This window comes from Sciurus vulgaris (genome assembly GCF_902686455.1).
Source record: "Sciurus vulgaris genome assembly, chromosome: 13".
NCBI classification, from domain to species: Eukaryota; Metazoa; Chordata; class Mammalia; order Rodentia; family Sciuridae; genus Sciurus; species Sciurus vulgaris.
The window spans coordinates 91,802,491-91,829,926 of NC_136474.1; the positions used below are offsets into that span (position 1 = coordinate 91,802,491).

At 38.2% G+C, this 27,436-nt stretch overlaps 1 protein-coding gene across 1 annotated transcript in view; it reads left to right on the forward strand.

Moving 5' to 3' along the window:
- DOK6 (docking protein 6) overlaps window positions 1–27,436 on the forward strand; it is a 495,770-nt gene that overhangs the window by 148,681 nt on the left and 319,653 nt on the right. The window contains exon 2 of the mRNA XM_079109215.1: window positions 5,164–5,271. Within this exon, the coding sequence (XP_078965341.1) occupies window positions 5,164–5,271 (108 nt within the window). The remainder of the gene's footprint in view (window positions 1–5,163; window positions 5,272–27,436) is intronic.

A 27,436-nucleotide genomic window follows, 5' to 3' on the forward strand; every position in this document is an offset into this window, starting at 1 on the left:
GGGTTTTCATCAGACAGCAGGGGATTAGGAGGGGATTTAATTACGGGAGCGGCTGGCTGGCTAATGCAGTCAAGGACGGAGGGCAGTGCACCAGCTGGAGACCCTGGGGATTTCTGGAGTCCTGACAGCAACAAGGAATATTCTATAAGGAGAATCTGAAGAGCACCCAGGAACTAATTTGGTGAGATGATCGGCATGTTTAGGAGAGGAATCTGAATGGGAAGGTGAAATTGGCTGATGCCCTGAAATAGAGTCTTATGTAACATCCAGAAACCAAGACGGAGCGTGCAGAACATCATCGGCTAAGGGACAGACACCAGCCAAAGAGAATCCTCTTGCAAGAAATAAGTTCTGTTGCTAATCAGCCAAATTTTGTTCTTTCCTTGAGGTGATTTCCTGGGCTCAGACAGTTATTTTGCTGCTCATCTCTGGAATCTTTCCAAAATACTCATAGAAGACGTCAGTTCTAGGGCCTGAGCAGATCATAGCACACCAATGAACACTAGTTTGATAGACACGGACAAAGGGGCGATCTCCTCATGCTTCCACTCGGTTTATACTCCTCTGGTGGAGGTGGAAGCTGGTGCCCTGACTCGTACTTAATTTGACTTCACGGTAACACAAAATGACTCTTGAAAATTCTCCATACCAAGGCCTTTTTGGTTACCTTTCTCATCTTTAAAAGCAAAATATTTTTTAAAAAATGTGCCTAAAAAGGGGGAAATCTTCAATTTAGTGATTCTTTTACAAATGAAATATAATTAAATGTAAGTAGTTCACAGCCATGATAAATATTCTTTTCCCAATAAATTATGTTTGTTTGAATCACTTTACTGTGAGATTTTCTTTAGACTTTTGAAATATCAAAAATAATTTGAGACAAACAGAAATATAAGAACCTCACACAAAATATTTGACTAATATCCTTCAAAATGGTCAAGGTCATGGGAGACAAAAATAAGACTAAGAAACTGTCCTAGATCAGAGGACACTAAGGACATAGGGCAAGTGAAGTGTGGATTGGGCCCTAAAACAGAACACAACAAAGAAAAGCTGGTGAAATCTGAACATCATTTGCAGCTTACTTAGTAGTTTTACTAACTACTTTGATATTTCACCAATGTTCATGTCCTATTTTTGAACAATGTACCTTAGGTAAGATACTGATATTAACAGAAACTGAAAGTGTGGAAGAACTTGCTACACCTCTCTCAATCTGTTTATAAACCTGAAATTTTTCCAGGAAAAAACAAAGGATAACTTAATGACTTCAACCTGGTAAACAGTTTATTACAAGTCTTTAAACATCAGTCTTGGACAAGTGTGGTGTCACATGCCTGTAATCCCTGTGACTGAGGAGACTGAGACAGGAGGATCACATGTTCAAGGCCAGCCTCAGCAACTTGGTGAGGCCCTTAGCAACTTAGTGAGACCCTCTCTCAAAATAAAAACTAAAAAGGACTTGGTATATGGCTCGGTAGTAAATCACCCCTGGTTAAATTCTCAGTACCAAATAAACAAATAAATAAATAAATGTCTTCTCAAAATGGGAATGTTTGTATTTTCATGTTGAGCTCACTCCAAAATAGAAAATGACTATAGCAATACCAGATGTAGTCACTAAGTAGCTCTTGTGCATTTCTGTGAGTATTAAAGGCTTCATTTGACATGATGATGGTTCCTGAGCTACAAACAATTAAAGGACAAATGGTAACCCCATTGCTGATATAGCCATAGATATAGGCATAAATATAGACATAGGTACTGTTGATAAAGATACAGATATATTACTGATAAATAGATACATTGCTTATATATATATATATATATATATGAATCTATATATATAGATTACATATATATTCTTTTTCTTTTCTTAATCAACTCAGGCTACCATAACAAAGTGCCATACATCAGGTGACTTAAGGCACAGAAATCTACTTTTTCACAACTGTGCAGTATGCAAGGCCAAAATCGGGTGCGAGCATGGTTGAGTTCTGGTGAGGACCCTCTTTCTTCCTGGCTCACAGATGACTGCCTTCTCACCAAAAGCTCACAGGGCTCTTTGTGAGCAGGCAGGGAGAGAGAGGACGCAAACTCCCTGGTGATCTTCTCATGAAGATCAAGGTCCTCCCTTCGTGACAAACATCCAAACTGATTATCTCCCAAAGGCCCATCTCCAAAGACTGTCTCACCAGGAATTATGATGTCAGTAAGTGAATTTGGGGGGACATAGTTCAGCTCAGTACCCAGAACCCAAGAGCTTCACCTCAGACTGTAGACTACTTTTCAAGCATATGCTAGGTGCTTTCTGCAGGCTGCCACTTGTAATCCTAAAGGAATGACTTCATGATGTAGATTCGACCTTAATTTATAGGTGAGGAAGTTAAATCTTGGAGACGTTAAAATAACTCCTGTGAGGCAAGGCCTTTAAAGAATAGCAGAACTTACTGTGAAATTGAGTTTTTTACATTCTTGGGTGTTACAGCATAAAACCCCCAGCTCTAATACAAAGGCTCAAATTTGGTCAGAGACTGAGTGAGAGTACTTATTCTGTGCACGTTACTTCATGGTTCATTGCCAAGAGTAATTTTTGAAAGGGATTTCATTTTTTCTTTATTTCAACTCTGTTGATAAATGTAAACATGAATGGCTAGATTACTTAACAATACCTAAAGCACCATAAGATATTTGTATTCAGTGGAATGTTTAGAGACATTTTTCTATTGATATCATGTATTACACAGTTCTCATAATTTAGGGAATCTTCGAAAACTTCAAAGATATATATGGTACAAGTCAATTTTACCATATAGCATATGTAAGTACACTGCAGTATGCAATATGTAAATATACCTGCAATACGTGTAAATGGTTTTGGATGCCATGAAAGGCCAGCTGCTGAGAGCATCTTGTCTGTTTGTACACTTGTGTTCATTGGTGACTCTGCATGCACTGTGGGAATAATTTAATATACTTAATTTCTTTTTCACTTCACAATAATCGTACAATAAAGGCATCATTTTCCCCAAGCTAACGTAAGGACACATGCTCAGAGCTCCTCACAGGGGCTGAGCTGAAGTTCCAAGTCCTGTCTTTTCAGTCACACGGTTTGTGTTTGGAAGATCATTGATATATTTTCTGTTTATCTTTTAAACTTCTCATGTGGTCATCTTATTTTTCTGGATAGAGAGTATTTGCATCTGAGTATTCTGGCTCTGAATATCTGTCAGACTTTTATCTCTTTAGGAACAACTCCTAGGTACAGTTTTGTCATGAGCAGAAAATTGCCCCTGCTCTGTAAGAAAAAGGGGCCTGAGAAGCAAGCATGTCCTGTGGACCACCTTTCATGGATCCACCTTGCTGCGTCTTCCCTCCTTCTCTTGGGGTGCTCTGTTTGTTAGCTGGACACTGAGAAATCTAATGCTGCACAGCTAGTAGGCAGCGTAGCCAGGATGTAAACCCAAGTGTGTCTGACTTCAAACTTTGGGAATTTTCCATTATACCAAGCTGTCTTTTCTAAGTTCACTAAATGTTCACTAAGTTCTAAGTTCATCTAAATGTTACCATTTAAAATATAAATATGTTTATAAAATTTAAAAGCCGGAATTCTCCAACATTAAAAAAATAAAAGAAAAACTATATAGAATTGAATTCATTGAAGCTAAACAAACCGTATACTAAGATCATATCCTAATTTCATTTATTTATCTTTTGCTATTGTTTTACTTTGGGGGCAGGAGTCACTAAGGGGCCAAAAGACACAGAGCCATGCTGAGCACAGGTGTGGAAAGAACACAGGGGTCTCTGGAGTAGCTCCTCATTTCCACATGGGCGCAGGGAGGTCACTTGAGAGGGAAGGCATAGCCATCAGATCCCAAGCAGAGATGGGCAGACACACTCCAGGGCAGGAAACTCGGGGTTGTCCTGGACATGCACCTCCAGGCTCCCTGAGAAGGTCTAAGGAAGACAACAAAAGCAGTCAAGTGTATGTGCTATTATTCTGCTCATTGTGATTTTACAATCAGAATAATCTTTATGGGTTGCTCTAAGAGTGCCTTTTAATAAGAGAGATGCTGTCTTTTAGCGAAGAAGCAATGCACAGCAGAATTAGTCAAAAGAACTGCATTATTTGTCATCAAATATAGTGACCTAAGTTTCTGAAATTTTCGTTTATGACTTTCCTTGTGTCTGTGCAGAGGTCTTATTCCAGCAAACAATGGATAAACTTTGAAATTTAAAAGTTGTGACCAATTTGCATTCCCAGACCAGTTTAATTACTAGAATAAAAGATTCACTTTACTGCTTTGCCTCCAAAAAGACCTGTGGAGGGCATGTGGTATGGTGAGAATCAGGTGACATATAATGTAAAAGTCCAGTGTAATTAGTTCATAACTTAAGGGCAAGTTCCCGAAATAATGGTTTCTGTTTGTGCAATTATTAGTCATTTAACGAAAGCATAAGAGGCATACAGTTGTGTTTTCCAATCTTGCATTATCTCTAACTCTATCTTAAAATGAGTTAATAAGACTTATATTATCCACTAGTTATGATGATTAAAAGTGTATATAACTTCTGAAACTTATTGTACATACTAGATCCTTAATAAAATTCTAGTTACTATAACACATTAAAGAGTGAGACAGATGTGCCCATTATAAAAACAAATTACTTTCTCTTTTCTAAATTAACATATGGGCATCTGTTAAAAACCCTAAATTCCTACAAGATAAGTTAATTTTTAAATGCAATGTTCTTTTCAGAGATAGAAAATTGGACCATACAGACGTGCTTCATTTAAGCTTATTGAACTGCTACTTCATTAGCATAGAAAATAGAATATTTTCTGTCCTGAGAATAGTGGGAATAAAGGCTATTATGGTATTGAAACACTGGGAATTTACTTACATTGAAGACTACCAAAATGAACACATTGAAGAACTCATTAAACAAAGAAATCCTTTAATATGAAATATTATATTTTTAGAATTTGCTGCAATTTTAATTAGTAACATACTTCTCATTCAAATACAAAGTTACTCTATAAAGTAAGTGTGCTTTAAAAAGTTTATTCCTCATGAATTAATTGAATAGATAAAACTCTTGATGTCACTAAGAGTGTATAAAAAAGAGAGATAATGGGATTCTTTTATTTATTTTCAGATTTTCAGACGATGTTGGCTGGTTTTCAAGAAGGCTTCCAGCAAAGGACCCAGAAGGTTAGAGAAATTTCCAGACGAAAAGGCAGCTTATTTCAGAAACTTTCATAAGGTAAGTCAGGGTCCTGGGAGTCCCTGGGGGAATAGCTGGACCCTTGGCAACTTATGGAGATATTTTCTTAAAAGATGAAATCTGCAGAGGCAAAGATTCATGGTCAAGATAAAATGACCCTGTTCTGATAAAACTCAAAAGTTCTTTTTCTTCTTTATTTTAATCATCTGTTGTAAATGCCAGTGGTACCTCTGCAAAATGAAAGAGTCATTTTTATTGCTACTTTGCAAAAATGAGATGACTCATAACTCAACCAGATCATTTTCTAAGGTGCTGAGTAGGCATTTTCCCTCTGTTCAGGTTAATTGAGCATTTGTTACATTGATTTAAACCCGGGACAATATTTGGGAGATAAAATTTTGAGGCTGGTTTCAGCAGTGCTAATGATGTTGTTAATGTATGTAGTACTTGGTCAGCTCCGGAACCAGAAATGATCACCAAATATGCTGAGACGTAGGAACGTGCCATAAATTCAAGGAATAAGATATCAATTTCCTAAGAAGTAAAGGATATAAAACATAAGCCCCAACTAACAATTCATATGCTGCCTGAAGTTATCTTTGGGGATCACATCAAAACACAGTCCAGTATTTTGCAGTAACACAGGAGTCATGATCAGAACTCAGAACTGTGCAACAGTGCTGCCTGGTGGTAGGTTTCTGGGAAGCTCAGTAAAGATTCTAATCTGTCCCTGATGGTGAGCCAAAGAAAGTTACCCGTTGAGGTCAAGAATGTGTGGAATTTTATTTTACGTGATACACAATTCTAATTTATCCTTTTGTTAGCAACAGATTATTCGATAGTAATATGCTTACAAATTCTATTACACAAATAGCTAGCAGTCTCATACATTATATCTCAATCTGATCAGAGAGCTTAGAATTTGAGTTTCAGTAACTCTATGATGTATTCTATGTATTAATATAGATTTACTGTCAAAACATGCAAGTCCAAGTCCCTGTTCACTTACTAGCTCCTGGGCATTTGGTTTTCTCATGAGTGGATGGATTTTAGAATTATTATATTACATATCTCTAAGGGTTATTGGAGTTAAGGTAGTATAAAACAGCCAACACAATACTTCTTCTAACTACAGGAGAACTATTCGAATTCTACAGTCTTACTGGTATTATTGTATTATGATGATTATGGTTATGATTTTGGCAATAAGATTAAACCTGACAACAAAGAATTTCCAGGATGCAAAATATGAATACATGATATTTATTTTATGAGAAAGAAGTTGAGGAACTTAACATAATTATGCTTTCCGTGAAATTCTGGTGAGAGCCCCTGCTTGCTGATCAATGAATTATATTAAAATGAGCTCACTAGTCAGTGCACCTGGCCCTCCTCCCACCCCCACACTCCTCCTTTACTGCCTAATGTTTGGGCCCAACCATCTTCTACCTGAAAATTCAACACACCGTAGAACTCTAATCAACTATGAGGACTGGTAATGTGGACACAAAGAGGGAAATGTCTTTATTCCATGTCAAACCCCCCTGCTCCTGGTTGGTGATTTGGAAGTACAGGAGAAACAGACTTTGCCCTGACAAAGCTTTAGGACCCACCTAATTCACAAAAGTGAGTACAGATATGAACATACACATTGTTTTCTATAGAAAGAGCATTTTGCCTAATTGGGAATTCAGGTAAAACTTCCTAGCAAAGATGATTTTTTTTTGTCTTATTTATTTATTTTTAATTTTTTTATGGACTGCATTTTGATTCATTGTACACATTGGGGTACATCTTTCCGTCTCCATGGTTGTACATGATGTAGACTCATACCATTCGTGCAATCATACATGTACATAGGGTGATGATGTCTGCCTCACAGATGATATTTCTGACAGAATTAGTGGTGATGGTGTTTCCATATGCAACAATAGTCAAATACTAGGCTTAAATTTTTAATCACATAAATAATTTATTAAATGTTATTACAGGGGCAGAGATTGTGGCTCAGTGGTAGACCACTTGCCTAGCAAATGTGAGGCACTGGGTTCAATCCTGAGCACCATATAAAAATAAATGAATAAAATAATGGTCTATCAACATCTGAAAAATATTTTAAGGAAATTTTAAAAGTTGTTAAACATTAAACTTATAAGAATGGAAATTAATATCTAACAATAGGCTGTCTACAAATGATACACATTACCTATAAAGATAATCTGAAAGTAAATGAACAGGAAAAAGATATATAATGAAAACAGTAGTTGCAACAAAGTTGCAGTGGCTTTATTAAGTCAGATAAAATATATTTCAGACAGAGTATTATCAAAGAGAAACAGTTTATTTCATAATGACAGCAGTATCAATTTATGCAGGAGATGTAAAAATCATAAATGTTAATGGGTCTAACTGTAGAATCTCAAAAAATCACAAAGCAAATATGACAGATATACAGAGAGAAATAATTCCACAATTTATGTTGAGGATATTAAATACCTTCCTTCTCATCAGCTGATAGAATAGCTAGGAAAGCAATCAGTAACAACATAAGATCATATGAACTCAATCAGCCACCCCCAATTGCTATTTTAATACCAATACCCCAGACAGCTACAGAACACATGTCACTCTCAAGCGCACATGGTATGTTCCACAAAGTAGACCATGAGGTGGACTATTCAACTAGTCAGTCTCAGTAAATTGAAAAGGACTGAAATCATACAGCATGCTTTCTCTAAGGAAAAATGGTTGAAATTAGAAATCAATAACAATAAATTACCTAGAAAACTTAAGATATTTGGAAATTAAAATATTCCAAGGGACAATATTCAAAAGGCACAAGGCATAATGGCAAATACTCCCAATGACCGGTGAATGCTGGTATTAACTCATGTGGAACAGAACTGAGTCAGTGAGAACAGGGAAAGTGTAGTTTCAAGTTCTCACGTTGCCCAGGAACAAGAAAGGCGAGCACAGGTGCCAGTGAAGCAGAAGACAACGTGAGAACACGGAGATTTTACAGAGCCTAAACCTGGATCTTAGGGCTGGGGTTGTGGCTCCGCTGGCCTAGCACACCAGAGGCACCAGATTCAATACCCAGCACCACATAAAAAGTCTAAATAAACAAAATAAAGGTATTGTGTCCACCTGCAAATGAAAATATTTTTTAAAAACTGGCTCTTAGAAAATAAAATCCATCTATAATTCCCCAGCCAAATTGATCAAGGAGAGAAAGACAAAAAACAATCAGACATTGGGAAATAGAGAAGAGTTATCACTGCATATTCTACAGTCATTAAAAGGATCATAACAGCATACTGAGCACAAATATATACCAAAATATCTGGCAATTCAGATGAAATGGGCAAACTTCTTGAAAGATACAAACTGTCCAACCTCTTTCAATAGTTCAATAGGTTATAAAAAATAAATCTTATAGATGAAACATTTCCCAGCACAAGAAGTTCAAGTCCATTAACTTTTACTGATGAACACTTCACCATAGTTAAAAGGTAGGCAAAGAAGTGTATCTAAATTTTTCCAGGAAGCATAAAGAGAGGAAACTGTTTCCTATCCTATCAGACTAATACTACCCTAAAACCAAACTAGACAAAGACATTAGAAGAAAACTAGTAGAAATTTCCCTACAAATTTTCTTAAGAAAATAGTAACAAATTTCATTTAAGCAATACATTAAAATAATCATATAGCATGATCAAATGGGCCTTGTCACAGAAACATAAGATGGTTTTAATTTGAAAGTAAATATAACAATTTGCAATAAGAGAAAAAAATCACATGATCCTTTAAACCAATACAGAAAAAAATTTAAACAGTCAATATCCATTCATTATTTATCACTCTCCAAAAACCTAGGACCAATTTCCTTAATTTGAAAAATGTCATCTAACAAGAACTTACAGAAAAGAAAAGTATATTTTTTCTTACGTAACATAATTTTCTTGTTAAAAATGCTTGCTAACCTACAAACCAACTACTAGAACTCCTGAATTCAGTGAGTGATACAAATTTAATATGTAAAAATTAATTGTACTTTAAAATAGTAGCAGGTGACACCTGGTAAATTAATTTTTAAAAACTTACAATAATGGCAGCAAATAATTATGAGTAAATGTAGCAAAGCTCATGTAAAAATCCCAAAGCTGAAAATTATGGAGTATTTCTAAGAGAACTGAGGAAAGAAGACACATAAAAGGGGAAATGCTCTTGGACTTAATGACTCAATATTAATAGGTTGCGATTGTCTAAAAATTGATGTACAGCTGAGTATGGTGTGTGTGCACACCTGCAATGCCAGGGACTCTGGAGGCCTGAGGCAGGAGGGTGGCAAGCTTAAAGCCAGTTTCAACAACTTAGTGAGACTCTGTCTCAAAATTAAAAGGGCTTGGAAGTTAACTCAGTGGCAAAGTACCCATGGGTTCAATTCCAAGTACCAAAAATTGAAAAAAAAATTCATATATATTTAACATAATTCTAATCATTATTCCAGGAGTCTTTTTTTGTAGATATTAAAAGTGCATTTTATGTGTATAAAATCTGTGTAAACTAAATAAAACAATGTGAGTTTAATAAAGAGCAAAGTTGGAACTATTATACTTAAAAACATCTTACTATGAAATTGCAGAACTCATCACAATAAGGTATTAGCAAAAGGGCATATAAAGCAATCAACAAAAGGGAATAGAAGGTCAGGAGCAAACTGACACTTTCATGATCAATTGAATTGAAACAAATGTGGGAAGACAAGTCAAGGGGGAAAGAAATTTTCTTCAACAAATGCTGTTGGAACTACTGAATGTCCAAGGTAAATAAGTAAACATTGATCTTCCTTCACACCACAGCAAACTCAAAACAAGACCACTAGTCTAAATTAAATGCTAAAACCACAAAACTCCCAGACGTAAGCATAGGAGAAGATTGTGTCCACTGTGGTATAAGCAAACACTTCTTAGGAAAAATAAAAATAAAAAGTAAGAAAAAACTTGCTAAACTGATCTAAACTACATCAAAATTTTAAAATATTTTTCTCTTCAAAAGACCCAATTTGTAAATTAAAAGGACAGTAGTAGACCAGAAAACATCTTTATAAACGATTTATCTGACAAAGGACGTGTATCAAGGATACATGAATCTTATAGTGCAATAAGAATAACATGAACGATCCAGTGTTAAAAATGGACAAAAGCCATGAATGTTTTCCAAATGTGCAGTAAGTGCACGAGACAATGAATGACATCATTAGTTATGTAGAAAAATCAAACAAAAATCAACAACTACCTATTCATTAGAATGGCCCAAAAGACTGAAAAAATCAGAGTTAGTGAAAACAGAGCAACTAACACTAATATTGGTGGTTGAAATATAAAGCCATAGGACCAATAGTGTTTAAAAAGTTATCCAGTCATGTCGCTTTTAGAAATTTATCCAATAGAAGTAAAAAAACCATATTCACAGAAAGGCATGTCCAGAAATACTCACTTTGTTTACAAGAGGCAGGACTGGAAACAACCTAAATATGGGGGGGGGGGGAGATTACAGTATATCCATCAGTGAATGCCCCTGAATAATGGAAGAGAAAGTCTTCTGATATGCAGAAGGTGAGATGAATATCAGAATTATGGTGCTAAGTCAAAGAATTCAGACCCCGGATGATTCATACTGTCATGACTTCATATTTAACTTCAGTAACAGGAATGAGGCCATTGGTCACCTAGCTTTGAGAGAGGGAGAAGGGTAGAGATGTGGATGGGGAATGAACTGCAAGGAATGGTGAAAATATTCTTTATTTTTATTATGACAGTATTTTAATAGGCATATACAACTGTTGAAAATTGCACATTTGCTTATTCTAAATGGATGCAGTCTCTGTGGGTGAGATATTGTTTGGTAGCGCAATAAGGAAAAGGTCAACCCTGAAAGAATATTGAAGAAGGTCAGGAATCTCACCCTCTGCCCAGCAGGCATATTGTACACGGTAGATCTAGATCCTGTACGTAGCAGCTGTGTGAACTCGGATTGGCCATTTAACCTTCAACATACTTGGTTGTCCTCTGATAAATTAAGATTATTCTAGTGTCTATGACAAAAGGCTACTGCAAGGAATAAATTTCACCATTGCCATATAATGAGGTTAAATATAGCTGGAATTGTTAATAAATGAAGTTTTATAGCTCTGCATGCAACTGCTTAAAAGAGGTTCTTCATATACAGCAAGTCTTAAGCAGTAATTAGTACAAACCAGATGTGATGATAGCTTAGATGAAGATGTTGGCAATGGATCTGGAGAAAAAAGATGATCTTTGGACATAGTGTGTGAAAAGTGACAAAATTTACTTAGGAATTAGATGGAGTGAAAGAGAGTCATCATGCGTGATTCATGGGTTTGAACATGAGCAACAGCATCAAGGATGATGTGATTCATGACATGAGGAAGTCAAAAAGAGCTAACATTGGGTAAAAAATCACGAGCTTTAACTTTGTATGTGTTACACATGAAATGTCAGTTAGGCACTCAAACTAAAATGTCTAGTAGTCAATTGGGTAATTGAAAGTGGTCCAGAGGTGGGGAAAATATCAGTGCTACAGTTGCTCATTGGTTGTTGTGGGCAGATTGGTAGCACTCTATGCTGCAGCACGGGGTGCAATGTCCATGGAGGAGGGAAGAATAAACAGCAGAGTAACACTGCAACAACTGAAGATTAGCAAGGGCAGTGGAGCCTGGGCAGAAGTCTGGAAAGGACTCAAAGTGGAAAAGAGAACACTCAGAGTAGACCACTGGAGCCAGAGGAGAACAGCGCGAAGATGGCCATCTGTGCCTACCATCACGGAAGGGTTGGTAAGATAACAGAGAGGGTGAGATGTCAAACACAGAAGTGTTTGGTGGCTTTGACAAAACTATCTCATTGAAAAACCAGGACTAAGTTCATTTGGAGTGACCTACGGAAGAATGAGAAGTGAAAAGGGAGGACACCAGCCCTTAGGAAGCTTTCTCAAGAAGTCTTGTGCCCAGACGCGCAGCGGATACGTTTTAAAAACGTCACGTGTATGGCAACGCACCTGCAGAACGGAGGGAATGATCTAACTCACTGAAAATCATCAGGGGGACGTTCCTGTGTCTTGTCACAAGACCTTGTCATTGGAAGAACCGAGGATGCTTCATGCATTTTTAACAAAAAGAAACGGATAGAATCTGAGAGTGGATACAAGCAGGTCGTATAAAAATTAATGTTAAAAAGCTGGGACTAGACTAGGGTAGAGTGCTTGCCTAGCACTTGTGGAACATTGGGATTGGCTCCTCAGCACCACATAAAAATAAATAAAAATAAAGGTATGGTGTTCATCTACAATTTAAAAAAAGAACTGTGACTAACACTTCAAATTCATTCATGTTTTATGCACGTCTCCTCCCCCATTACATGAAACTCAAGCTACAAAACAGTAAGGAACTGAATGAGAATAGGAATATTTAAGGGAATAATCTGTTAATAAGTAGCTAAATAGATTCCATCAACTTTAATGTGAAGCTGCTGAAAGCATTTTAATAAGTAGATTCAGTATATGTGACAGCTAAAATTTACCTTTCTTGTGGCAGTGCTGAGAAGATTAAAGTTTTTATTACTATGACTTTATAGCTTTGGCAAGGCTAATTCACTTCCTTACTGACTTAAGTTTCCTTTCAATAATTTTATCTCATTTTTTTTTCCTGAGGTCGACTGTAAACTGAATTGGTAAATTTAGACCAATCTTTATATGGAAGATTAGTTAGAGCATAGTTCATCGGTGATGAGAAATCTTGCAGTTCATTTTCCACAGGGTATGTTCAGGTTCCCTTCTCGTACTTTGACTTTTTTTTAAGCAAATATTGCCTGCCACCTCCAAACAGCTGACTTACTCTCTTACCTCAGCCTTCTATAGCGACTTGCCTGGGCTGCTTCTTCCTGCAATCTTCCCCAACTCAGTGATGCTTGGCCCTGTGTCCTCTTTCCCTTAGAATGTACACTACATTTCTTCAAATTCATTTTTGTCATTCCTTTATTTTTCTGTAATGCCATCTTTATCACTCGAATATGGTCTCTTCTCAAGTCATCAAAATGGTATTGTCATTAAGCAATACTTAAGTTGGAGCAAAGCCTTCAACGTGAGTATTTGCTTTTCCTGGATGAGGTAAGTGACCTGCAGGTGCATCTATCTCTAGGAGTAATTACTGTAGCTTTTCCGAGGAAGTGCCAAGGGAGCTGCCCTCTTTATTATGAAACTGTTATTAATCCCAAGTCACATACACGGAACACAGCATGATTAAGAATGTTACAGAATTTTTTGTGAGACTACTAATACAATACTACCATTATCATGATATTTATTCCTATGAGACCACAAGGTCCAGTGACAAGACAGATATTGAGGCCCTCGTTTGCACAACAGGGACAGCAAGTGTCATGGTCCACAGGACCACTGTGAGGAGAAAATAAGATACTGCATAGGAAGAATTTAGGAGTGTGTAGAGTAGTCCATAAATGCTAAGAGTTATTATCATTGTTGTTTTAAGTTTTACACTCTAATGAAATAAAGGGTCTATAAATAGCTGACTATAATAAATATGATGAATAATAAAAACTATAAGGGAACAGTTAATTGTATCTCTGGAAATTAGGGCTTTTAGAAGGATGGGTCAGGGGCTTCTTTAAAGATTACTCTGTTGCATTAAAGATTATTGTTTTAAGCAAAATACACAGGGGAATGCATTGTGTGAAGAAGATCCACTGTGATAACAAGGTGCATCGTGGGGTGATTGGAAAAGGACTGGGTAATTGAGTGTTGGCAAACTCTGCCAGGAGAGGAGTGGGGGGGGATGAGCCAACACAGGTGGACGCGGCCACCAGGCGAGGGACCACGAGTACCTCCCAGAGCTGGGTTTTAATCCTTAACGCCACAGAGAAGTCATGAAAATTTAAAATCCCTTGTCAAACACTCCAAAATGTTGTGTTTATTAATGTTTAAGTACTTTAAACTAGTAATTAGTCAGTAATTTTGATTTTCCCTAAAATCTGCCCTAATGTATCATAGCAATAAATTAAAATAATCAATCAAATAAATGAAACGTTTCTAGCCTAAGTGAGGAATTTATGAAAAATAAGCTAAGGGTACAGTTATTTTCATACCAACTTTATATTTGTATTATGCTCTGTCTAGAACATACATTTTATAAACTTATGAGTATTGATGGTCTCATTTAGACATTGATATGTTTACTGTGAGCAACATCCTGCTGCATAAATCAATTTTTATATGAAACTGTTATAAAATGGTATATACTTTTTTAAACTTCTTGGTAGAAAGAAATTTGAAATTCAAATCACTAGCTACCGAAGGAAGTTATTAAAAATGCATTAGGGTTGAAAATGTAGCTGTATATAATTGTCACAACAGATATTCAAAACAAATTTATCCTGGATGAAAACCAAACTAGAGTAATTTACATAAGATCAGCTAATAAATTTTCCTTAATTTTCTAAGCAGATGAAAAGGAAACAGTTTATAGAAAATTTAATGAAATAAATATGAGTGCTGCCTATAAGGAGGAAAATATGAATAAAATCCCTTAGAAGGACGAATGCAGACGGAATGATGTGCGGTTTCAGGGGTGACACCACCAGAGTGAGGCTTGGATTGGGACCAACCCCATGTGGAAATCCTCGTAACCTGAAACCGACAGCCTCATTTCCAACTCTCTGCTCTGCTCCCACTGGGTGTTGGCAGTATCCACCTTCACAGGAGACAAACATCTGAGAGAGTCCAGGAAAGGATGGCAGTGTCCTGGTGAAGAGCTGCCACCTCTGCAGCATACCTTTAAAAGCCAAAAGTCCTTGGTTAGTGCAGGCACAGCGTATGTGCAGAATGTCCTGTTGAACACTCTCCTTTTGACTCTGTGAAGAAACGGCTCAATGCTTGGGTGTGTGCACACCTGACATGACATGAAGCATGTTCCAAAGCTTGGTGTCTCTTGAAATACCTGCTGGAGGTTCCCAGAGTGCAGTTCCAGGAACGAGTGGCATTTATTTGGATGAAAGTATCTTACCCATTGGTTCATTCGTTCCTGAACACATGCATCTTGCCATCTGAAGAATTTTCATTTTCTTGACCATAAACACCCTCCAGCCAACACGTGAGTTCTGGGACAGTCGCTCCTTAACCATGATCCTTTATTGTTTATTTCATCCTATCACCGATCTTATTCCCATCATCCCATGCTAGTTACTCAGGGGACACAAAGAAACGAAACAGGAAGAGCAGTTTTTACGTAGGATAAAAAAGGTAGGAAGTGCCCAAGGCACACAGTGCCTTCTGCATAAAGTGCCTCTGAAGGCGGACCCTGAAGTCAGCCATCAGCAGGAGGACTGGGAGTCAAGACTTCCTGGAGGAGGGTGTCAGCAAAGTGTGACCCCCAAATAACAGGGAACTTCCAGAGGTAAACTTGATCTGTGTAATATCAGAATCGAAGCCAAATAAAACTCTCCCAAACACACTGAATCCCCAATAAGGAACAGTCCATGTGGATTAAGGATTCCTTGGAAAATAGATCACCCAGTAAATGGATTTTTAAAACACCTATCACTTCACAGAAGATGAGAATCAGACTCTTAGAAAACAGCTATATGATTGCTAGGAGCTTGGTTTAGAGCATATAGATAAAATATTGTCTTATATGGAAAAAAAAATACTGTCTTTCTTGCACTTTTTAACATTATTTGCTTTTTTGTCTAGTTCAGGGCAACTATTTACAATGGTACTATATTTTAAAAATGGTATAATTTAAACAATATATTTCCCTATCTGTAAATAATAATACTGCACCAAGAGGATAATTACATATAAGACACCATGTAAACATAAGACAACAATGGCTGTAATCATCACTTCTGCTTCAGATTTTGCAGTTTATAAATCAGGGAAATAATTCATACCAACTTTAGATAAATTTTGAGACAAATTTGGAGGATAAATAAAATAAAATTTTTAAAAGTCATTTGATGTGGTAAATCAGACAATGTGAAAAAATATTCAGTACCACAACTCTGTTTTGACATTATTTCCATCATATCTGAAGCATTTTAACATTTATTTCACAGATTTAAATGCACTGCCTTTAATTATTATTTCAGAATTTCCTCAGCACATTTTCAGTTTTTAAAAATCTTTTCCATCCATAAAGTCTGCCTCACTCTGCCATAGCTGACAGACATGACAGAGAAACACTTACGGCATCACACTCCTGAAAATAAATGGAGTTTTTTCCTCCATTAGTGGAAAGTTATATATTATAGCCCAGGTAATGAACGCCTGCCTGTTCAGTACAACCTACAATTTGAAAATGCTTCAGTGAGAACTTATTCTTGAATAATACTTTGCACCTCACTATAAATATCTATCTCACATCTTTACTTTATAAATAATAATGCTGCCTCAAGTTTATTTCAAATTGATATGGTATTTTAATATTTTAAAGCTTTCTAAATCTAATATTTCTATTAACAAACAATAGTAAAGTTTTAATTGGCCATTGAACAATTGTATCTTGTAGATCAGGAGCCACCACCCAATGACTGTATTTATTATAAAGTAAGTCATCAATTTAGGAAATTGTGGCCTTTGAGACTCAGTGAAATCACTTCTTTTAATGACAAGTGCTCCTTTTTTTTTTTTTTTTAACTTGAAACTATTACCAGACATAATTTGGTCTCTTGAGGAAATGAAGAAATTTCTGTCACAAAACACTGAGGGAAGCAAGGTGTTAGGCTTGGTTTTGTTGGTTATTTATTTATTCATTGAGACAGGCAGATATGCACACACAAATGCACAGAGATATTGCAAATATTTGCATAAAAATGAACTATTTTTCACAACTTCTTTTTGATTTCTTTGAATACAGTTAATCATATTTAGACACCAAATATATTACAGGATTAAAATTCAACCTGGTTTAGGAGCTCGGAATCCTCCACAGGATATTCTAGTCTCCGAGTTGGATCAGCCAACTCCCTGAAGGTGAGCCAAGAAGTGAACTTTCCTGTCTTACCCAGTTCCACCCTGCAAGTAAACTGACCCGATCGATCCCACCACTATCCCCCCAAGATTCAAATATTTTATGCAGCTCAAATGCTGACAATAACGGGGGCACAGTTTTCCATGGCTGAGTAACCAGTTGTCACCAAGGCAGTGTGTCAAACAGCACCCAATTGTGAGTTCACAGTTCTGCGAGTCCAAAGCCTGGCCCAGCGTATCTCTGAGTTCCACAGGCTGAAGTCAGGGAAGCAGGTGGACTGACTTCTCATCTGGCCCTAAAGAAGAATCTCCCAAGCCCCTTCTGTTGCTGGTGGGTTCAGCCTCATGCAGTTGCAGGACTGAGTCCCCTTTTCTTACTGATTACAGACCAGAGTCGAACCCAGCCCTTGACACGTGGTTCTCTGTCTTAATTGAGTTCTCTGTTATTTGAAGCTTTATGAATTTCTAACCAAATTTTTACAAATGTGCACCATCTTAAATATGGTGTCTTGAGTCTGTAAATGAGGAGATAAACATTAGCTAGATGTTGTTCGCAGTTTACTCATACATCACAGTCAGAGGTGGTCTCATAAGCTTATGAGATTAATCACAGTCTCAGCTTTTATAACCTTTAGTATTGATATATATCAAGGACCACACTGTCCGTGCTCATTTCCACTCCGTATTCCTCACCACAGAAATACAACGGGGCCATTAGTTATGTTAAGAGGCACCGTGTACTGCGTGCTGGGCGGCTAAGCTGAAGAGCACTTGCAGTCTGCAGTGAGCATCAGTTGTCAACAGCAGTTGACCTGCTGCAATCTCAGTTGGCTTCCTTCCTTTCTCTCTTTTGCTGGCTCTGTAGAGCTCACCTGCAAAGGTTGAATTGATCACATTGATCACATCCACTCAGTGGATGCTGTCATCATTGGTTTCTATAATTCTTAAAATTTCAAGATTTTCTGTAATCTCTTTTATTCCCATTCCCTGATTCAATTCATTTCTTCTTGTTCGTAGCCATCATCACAGTGAGTGATTGGAATCTTATTTGTATGATTCATAAGAACACGTTCTGTTCATTTCTCGTACACTCACTGCAACATTAATCCACAGGAATACCACTGTGTAATAATTCTTGGCTCTGTCTTATTTTCAATCACACCATGTGGAGGCTAAGACCTGTTTGCATTTCTGTGTTGTCTTTGTCATTGGCTTCCAAAAGCTGCATGGATTCCCATAGCTTGCAATTCTATATTTTACTTTTCTGTTTTCCTAGCAAAAGAAACTACATTGGTAGCAACTTCTCATTACCTTAAATAATTCTGTAATTAAGATTTTTTTCTACATCCTAATAACCCAGGGTGAGGAACCTTTGAGGGCACATAAAAGGACTGAGGGCATTGTACTAAAGATGTGCGAAGTCTCAATTTAAATGTGTGCTAGCTGGCTGTTAGAGCGGCAGCTCTGCTCCACACCTCTACTGACTCAATAGGGCCCCACATTTTTCTCAGTACACTCCATTCCTTAGTCATCTTCTCAAATGTACGGACATAAAGTGATTCTATTCTCATTGTTTAGGACTTTCTTCCTATAGTGGTTCGCTTTTGGTTATATTTATGCAAGAATTACATGATAATACTGTTTGTCCATTTTCTTACTAGAATTAGTGTATTTTTTTCTTGCTGTTTTGTAAGGTTTACTTGTTCGTGTTAAGCATTATTCTGACTTTGATCTTACACTTTGTATTTCTTACCTCTGTCACTTGTCTGTTAACTTTGCATGGAGTCCTGCAGTAAATAGAAACCTGCAAATTCCATGCACCAAAATTCGTCCTGGGTTGAGCTCTGATCGTCTCCTTTAAGAAGTACTTTCCCACCTCGTACGTCAGCAATACATTTCCCACATTTCACTCAGTGAGCATTATAGGTTTCCTTTAATATTTTTGCTTTCCATCTATGTAGTGTCTAGATTTGTATGCTGAGTTAAGAATTCTCTTTCTTAATATATAGAGAACCAGTTTTCCCAAGTCTTCTAAGTCGTATCTCCTGCAGTCATCGTGGGGACATGCATTCAATGCACAGACACAGAGATGTTCACCTCTGCGTCATCTATTTTGTAAACTGCTTGTTCTTGTTCCATGAACACACCCTATGGCTTATCTCACCATGGTGCCATACTACGCTTGGGACATTTAGTAAGGCAAGAGTTCCCTCAACATTCAGTTGGCCCTCCTTTTATGGAAATATTTGGCCACTTATCAAAGAACCTTTTATTCTGCTTCTTTTAAGGTTTAAAATTCTCCCTAGTTATCTCATAATTTTCCTTATTATTGTGATTGCACTTATATCTTATTTTCTAACTCATAATTGCTGGTGTAGAGCAGTTACTTTTCAAACTGTGTATCTGACAATATTGTGAGATGTTTTTGTTGTTTCTAACCGTTTTTTCCAGTGACTGTTTGTTTCTGTCAGTGATCGTAATATCTGAAAATACCGATAATGGCATCTCTTTCCTTTCCTGGTCTTTTCCCCCATGTTATATGGAGGCTCTGATAGCATCCGGCAAGCCTCCAGTAATAAATGGACTGTGTCTGTTGCTTCTGCAGGAACTAGAATCAATTTTGGTATCTACCCTGTTAACTGAAGGAAATTATTTTCTATTCTGGATATAGAAATAGTTTTCTCAGAGAAGGTGTTGAACTTTATCAACAATACTACTATTTCAGTCTGCTAAGGAAATCAAGTGATATTCGTCACTTAATCTATCCTTTTTGAGAAAGATATTTATAGAGTTTCTGATGTCAACAAAACTTTTACTCCTGGGACAAAGTCTATTATCATTCACTGTCACCTTAAATTTCATAAAACTCTATTATGAAATCACCCATAAAGGTAAATGAGCACTTTGTTTTATTCGAGTTTTCAAGTTTTCTTTTTGTTTTGCTGATGATTTTGAGGATTTAGGTTTTCCTAGATACATCTTTTTTTTGCCTGCACTTTAAAATATTAGCATGCAGTTATTCACAATCCTTCTATTCACACTTACATTTTGTCCCTTTTCCTCCTGGCACCTTCTGATTTACTTCTACTTTGGTTCATGTAGCTTGCCAGAGGTCTCTTAATTCGTTCTTCCACCTGGAGCTTCCGGTTTTGTTGCATTTCATGTTAGTTTCTTCATTTCATTGATTTCTGACTTTCTTGATTTATCTTTATGGAAATACTCTCTGATGTTTTGTTTGATTTCTTCAAATGAATGCCATGGTTCTTTGCTTTCACCTTTTTGTATTATTATTCGTGAAAAATATTTATAACACTATATATTTCTTTATGCAAAACTGTATTTGTGTCTCTCAAATTTTAGCATGTTTTGTTTTTATTTTCACTAAAATCTAAGTATTAAGCTAGGTGTGGTGGTGCACGCCTGTAATCCCAGCAGCTTGGGAGGCTGAGGCAGGAGGATCCAGACTTCAAAGCCAGCCTCAGCAAAAGGGGGGCCCTAAGCAACTCAATGAGTTGCTTTATTTAGTGTCTCTAAATAAAATATGAAATAGGACTGGTGATGTGGCTCAGTGGTCAAGTGCCCCTTAGTTAAATTCCAAGTACCCGCCCCCCCAAAAAACTAAATATTTTGTCACTTGACTTGAAATTTACTTTTTAAAGCATATGTTATAACTCATATTTAGAAATATGCTATTTACTTTTATATGTATGGGACATTAACTGTACACATAAGTTTTAATTATATTGTGTTAATGCCATAGTATGTAAATTTGTATAATTTTATTCTTTTGAGTTTACTAAGCTTTCTAATCCTCTGTAGTTTAATTTTTATAAATACTCCAAATATGCTAAAATGTATTTCAGTTGTGTTGATAGTAGATATATGTATATAGATCTGCACAGATAATATAAAATAGCTTGACCCTATTCATTATATTTTGAAAAACCTCCATTTCTTTCTTATTAGAGGGAAATTTTTATTACCTAATTTTCCTGTGAACTGTCAGATACTTTTGTCACTGAGATAACATTATAATTTGTCCTCTGGTTTTTCCATTTGCTATGTAATTTACTAGATGAAAGTCAATAGATTTCCAAAACCACTTGGAATGGGATTAGGGACACCCTGCACTACTCTTGGCATCTATGTTGTCTTGATTAAGAATCGAATTTTATTATTGTCTATGCAGCCAAGATGTGAGCCCAGGCAACATTGAAAGGTAGACACAATGTCTTAACCTGCAAGGATTTTCTTTGTATTTTTCCATTCTTGTTTCCATTTGGAATCCAGCTTGTGACACTTTTAAAGGTTCATGTGTGTCAGCAAAGTTTGCATTTAACTCTAGTCTTGGGTCTTTTGAACAGCTGCAGAATCCTGAGAGTTGTTAATTTTGCTTCATGCCATCAGTTCTTGATCTTATAACATTTCTGTCTGCTATTTAATGGCAGGTCAGCAATCCTAATTAATTCATGGTAGTTCTTTCCAGATATCAAAAAGTATGCAGGCAACATTGAACTTCTCAACAGGTACCTATTCCTATGTTTCAATTCCAGTAATGCCAAAAAGAAGCAGAGCTACAAAAATTATAACCAGTGTGATGACTTGTGTAAATATTGATCAAGAATTTTCTTGAGAGTCCCATGAAAATCACCAAGTCCGTGATGATGGAGCATGGAGAGATTTCCTCCTTCCTTCCTTTTCTCCATTTTTTTCTTTGGTTGTGTTGTTGTTTTTACCAGAACATACCTGCCCTCTTGGACAAGGGTGTGCTGGAGACTCTTGGTGCCACTGACACTCTTCTCCAGCGCTAGCTATGTTGCCTGGCATTGCAGGAAGAGGGCAAGTCCTCTGTAGTGTAACTTTTTCGCTCCTATTAAAGTGCCTAGAGCAATAAAGAAAAGCGATTTTGGGTGATAAATAAGACAAAGAAGAAAGCAGAGCTACCGCTGTGGAACATCACTGAGACCTTCTCCCCCCAGCTCTGGATGACCTCTCCTGTAGGAGGGCTTCCTGCACCCCGTGCCTCGCTCCCTGATTGAGAGAGCTCCCCAGCTCGGCACCAGGTCAGCCTCGCTGCTGACCCCCTCAATCAGTAGATTTGTTTTCCAAAGAGAGACATGTGCTCTGTCACCTTATTGCTGCTGCTTTTTCCTGGGGACTTCAGTTGTGACAGAGCTCATCATAGGGAGGTGTTGCCTGAAGGACTGTCATCTTCTGTGTGGCTGTCCATCAATCATCTGCGCAGGCTCTGGGGAACCACCTTAGAGAGCCGTGTGAACTTTCTATTAATCAAAATTAAAGTAAAAGTATATATAATGCCTTCAGGTGACACGAAATAAAGATAAACCCCTGGATTTTCAATAGGCTATGAGGGAAAAAGGGCTATATACAAAATTTTCATGTTGTCTTTCATTTTGCTTTAATAGTTACTTTGTAACACAATTGGGCTATTTATCTTCAAGTAATCTGGTGTAACTCTATTAGTTTCCTGGGCTGGCCTAACAAATTGCCACAAACTTGGCACCTCAATACCACCTAAATTTATTCTCTCACAGTTTTAGAGGCCAGAAGTCATAAATCAAGGTGTTGGCAGGAGGGTAGTCCCTCAAGAGCCTCAGGGGAGGACAGGTGCTGCCTGCCCGGTACCCACTGGTTAGTGGTAGCACCACAGCTGCTTCTGCCTGGACCATCTCAGCTCCGTCTCTATTCAGTCTTATCTCAGACCTCTCCCTGTTCCCCAAGAAGACTAGCCATTGGGCTCAGGACCCACACTAAACTCAGGGTGAGCTCCTCTCGGGATTCAGGACTTAACTGTGAAAATCCCTTTCCCAAATAAAGGCACATTCATTGGTTCTGGGACTTGGGACTTGGACATATCTTTTTGAGGACTACCATTCAATCACAATAATAATGAAGATACTTAATTTTGTGCATTGCTAAGTAAAGTCCTCGTAGCTGAATAGTTTTCTGTTCACATCTGTGTAGTAAACCTGTGGTTCTTGAAGTAAGAACAGGGTCACAGCCAGTGAAGCATATTACACATGCTAAATTCATACCTAGCCAGGGCAGTGCAGAGATTCTCTATCTTAGTGCACATTGTCCTATGTACTAATTTTATGCATTTCTCAATCCTGAATATATATTATCTTTCTGTTTCATAATAGACAATCTCAAAATAATTTAGGAGTAATAATGTACTGAGGTTTTCCTAGACTTCCTTCCACCATCCCTACAGCCTGAGTCTTTTTTGTAGTTGATTTCCTTCCTGTAATAACTTCTTCTTAAGCTATTATTTGATGTTGATAAATCACATAACATTCAGGGCAAAGGCTCTTATATAAATAGAAAGTGCACTAGTCCGAGGTGGAGAACATGGTCCTCCTTCTGACCTGACTTTGTGTCACAGGCCTCCATATTGGGACAGCCCATTTTACTGTAGAACTAGAGAAGGTCTATCTGTAGAACTAGAGAAGGTCAGCTCTAAGTTTGCTTTATCAGTTAGAATCTTTTTGACTCCAAGTAAAAAGTGAACTATCATTAGTATGTTCAGGGAGGAACCTGACCTTGGGGTTATTTGATCCAATAACTCTTGTTATCAGTTAAAATTGAGGACCTCTTGTCTGCCTGTGCATGCCCCACTCCACCATCCTTGGGACGGCCTGGGCTCCTTAGCCTAGTTGCAGGCCAGCTGGAGCATTTCTGAGTTCTGACATCCAGACAGGACAGCTCCACCAGAGCCAGCTCCATCAGAGACACTCATCAAAAGCCACTGGTCCTCCTTTCACCAGAACACTCGTATTCATTAGCCATATGTGGGGCACGATCTCTCGCCTAAGCTCATCATGAGCAAGGAGACTGGTACCCTGGGAATGAGGAGCTCTACCCAGACCAGGGCTCAGAGGTTACCGCCAGGCCATGATGGAGGGGTGGGAACACAAACAAGATCAGGTCCCACCAGCAATGTGGAGCTGGAAGCTGAGTCGGAAGCCAACAGCCACCATCACAGTGTCCCTCGGCAGCTGTGGAGGACAGGTTCCACTGAAGGTACCAAACTACAGATGCTCTGCTGTAAAATAGTGTGGCACTGTGTACCCGGCACACATCCTCACATGCACCTCAGTCACCTCTGCCTTACTTACAATACCTAATGTGACAGAACTGCTTTGGAAACGGTGGTGGCTCTGTATGGTTCAGGAAATGATGACAAGCACGGAAGTCCTCACATGATCAGTACCCACTGATCACATCGTTCACGTAGTTTTGCTCTCTGGTTGGTTGAATTCCGAGGTGCAAAACCTGTGGCTAGAGGGCCAGTTATGGTTAACTTCAACTCTGAGGTAACTAGATGATGCATTTCACAAGGTGGCTTAACACGCCACAGCCTTTATATCTGTCAAAGATGGGGAAGACCGAGTTTGTGATTATTGATAATGAACACTTTCAGATAGTCAAAGGGTGACCCATGAAAGACTCTATCAGAGCACATGAGCTCTGTCACAGGTCTCTTTGAGAATACATTATATTGATTTTTCAATAGCACATATTCATTTTTATAAGCAACAAGGGGAAAATGTGAGGAGGCTGCTGCTGGAAAACCAATGTAAATTTAGTTGAAAGGAAGCAATAATAAAATTTTTATGTAAATTTTAACATCTAGCTATTGAAGCATACAATGTAGGAGATAACACAAATATTTAAATTATTCATACGAAAGCTTAGCAATCAAGAATAGAGAGACTTGCGTGTACTAAGTGTGATAATAATTATAATAAAAAATCAGTAAAATTCTCATCATCTTTTCATACTAGAAAATCAAAATTCTCTATGCTATTAAAGTTTTATTTAACTTGCTCCTAAAATGTGATATTTTATCCTACAAAAATCCTTTCTTAATTAAAACAACCATAGAATATTAGTAAAATACCAGAATTAATAATAATTATTACTAAGATTAATGAGAAAGAAGAGTGCAATTTGTGTTCTAATTCATTTGAATCTCTTGAAAATAATCTAAAAGTTCATTTCTTTTCACTTTTCGAAAGATAATTAGGTTTAAAAAACAAAATGAGCACTTAAATAGGTGGTAATTTAATCTTGACTGTCATGAAGTAAACTGCTTAGAGACACTCTAGAACTAATAATTTCAATAAATATGCCATCTCACCTATCTATGTGTGTAGGAAATAGTAAATATAATTTTACAATCGTAAGATCTACATTAAGTGCTAACATTTAGTTTAATCTGTAGTTAGGGCAAGGGGAAAATGCAGAGCTTCAATAGCATGATTTTTAAACTGCACGATGAATCTTAATTTATTTATGCTAAATGATACTAAGTGTACAAATAAAAGCACTCTGGAAAGCTTGAGCTGAGTTGCAGAAAACATCACCATTTCCTTCAGCCCATATAATTTCCCCCCAGTTAACTAGCGGTACCAGCAGAACAAGAGATTTAACCGTTTTGAATTACAAGAAGAACAGTTTCTCCCTCTGATGTGTTCTATCTATTTATAACTCCCAAATATCTAAGTATGCCCTCACTCTCAGAGCAGACCACCCAGAGAACCAGTCTTTTCCAATGCCAAGTGATTTGAAAGAAATAATCAGTTTACAAATGCCTAGTGCTTTTCACCTTGAACAGCATGCGGTCAAATACCCAAATAAATGAAGAAATAAGTAAATCCTGTCTTGAAAAAATACCTAGCTGGACTTACTGAGCCTAGTGTAAAAACCCAAACATTGTATAATAAGCCGAGATGACATCTGAGCTCAGATCAAATGCCAAGGTCATGAGAAAAAACCCAAGCGAGAGCCAGTCACTAAAGTCACCTGTGTCACTCAGGAGCACTTGCCCATCAGAGCGATTGTGAGTTTGACGGGAAGGAGGAGGCACAGGGTGCCCCAAGCAGATCATTGAGTGAAAGCCTGCGAAACATGAAGGGGGTCTGCCTTTTTTTTTGTTCAGGAACACTGGGAGACTTTGTCTCCTGTTGGAAGTTACCTTGCTCTCAGGGTCGAAGTGGAAACGGATGAGCTTAGGTGTGCAGGCCGGAGCTGGATCAGTGGAAGCCCTGGAGTTCTTGCTGAGGAGAGGGACCCTAAGTTCTAGGGCCGTGGCCACTGGCCCGAGTCTGAGGGGAATGGCCGGGCGTTGTTTAGGAAGTTAGGACAGTGACAAGATCCTGGAGGGTGCGGAGGGTGTGGGCATGAAGACAAGGAGGAGGACTGCCGCGAGTCCCGAGTCTGGAGAGGAGGGCGCGGGTGGGACAGTGTCAGGAAGCAGAACTGACAAGCTGGGTGGCAGGAACGGTGCGGTGCGGGGAGAGCGCCCAGCAGAGCGCCCAGCAGCGTGCGGGCTCCGCGGCCGGCCACGCCCCGGCAGGGGCTGACCCGCTGGTCCAGCTCTCGGTCGGTGCAGAAGCAGCAGCACGCGGAACCCCAGCACTAACCAGGGGGGCTCCGAGCCACGGTAGCAGTCACTGCATTTTTATGCTGCCTGAATAAGAAAAAAACAAACAAAGAAACAAAAACCTTAACTTAGAATCCCTGTTTCAAAGCAACAGAAATGTTAATTTTATTCCATCTAGACCCTGTTGGGGCTCTTTAACATTGTGTTTGCTAAAATAGCAAGAACTCGGAGCACTGGCGTGGCGTGGGGTCCAGCACAGTGGCTGCGGCTTCGGAGGAGGGAAAGAGAACTCCCACGGTACTGAAAAGTGGCAGGTGGCAATCTCCTCCCGCAGCCGAGGGACTTCTGGTGGACATTTCTCAAAACTGAGCTAAGGGCTGGGGATAGAGCTCAGCTGGTAGAGTGCTTGCCTGGCAAGCAAAGGGCCCTGAGTTCCATCCCCAGCACAATAAATAAATAAATACAAATTAAAATTAAAGAAAAACCTCAACTAAGCAGGGGATTGAAAGGGAGGGAGGAGGAGAGCATGGGAACGCCTGGGAAAGTAATCTGCCACATTGTGCCAGGTCCACGTGCAATGCCGGATAGATTAGGAACGGACCCCCTCGCGGGCGTAGTTATGATGCGCTGATTGACATGGTAGGAGAGGGGGGATCACAGAGCGCAGCCAGTGGGAGGGGCGAGGGGGGGGGAGGGACGGTGCTGGGAAGGAGATGGAGCAAACGTGCATGGCGA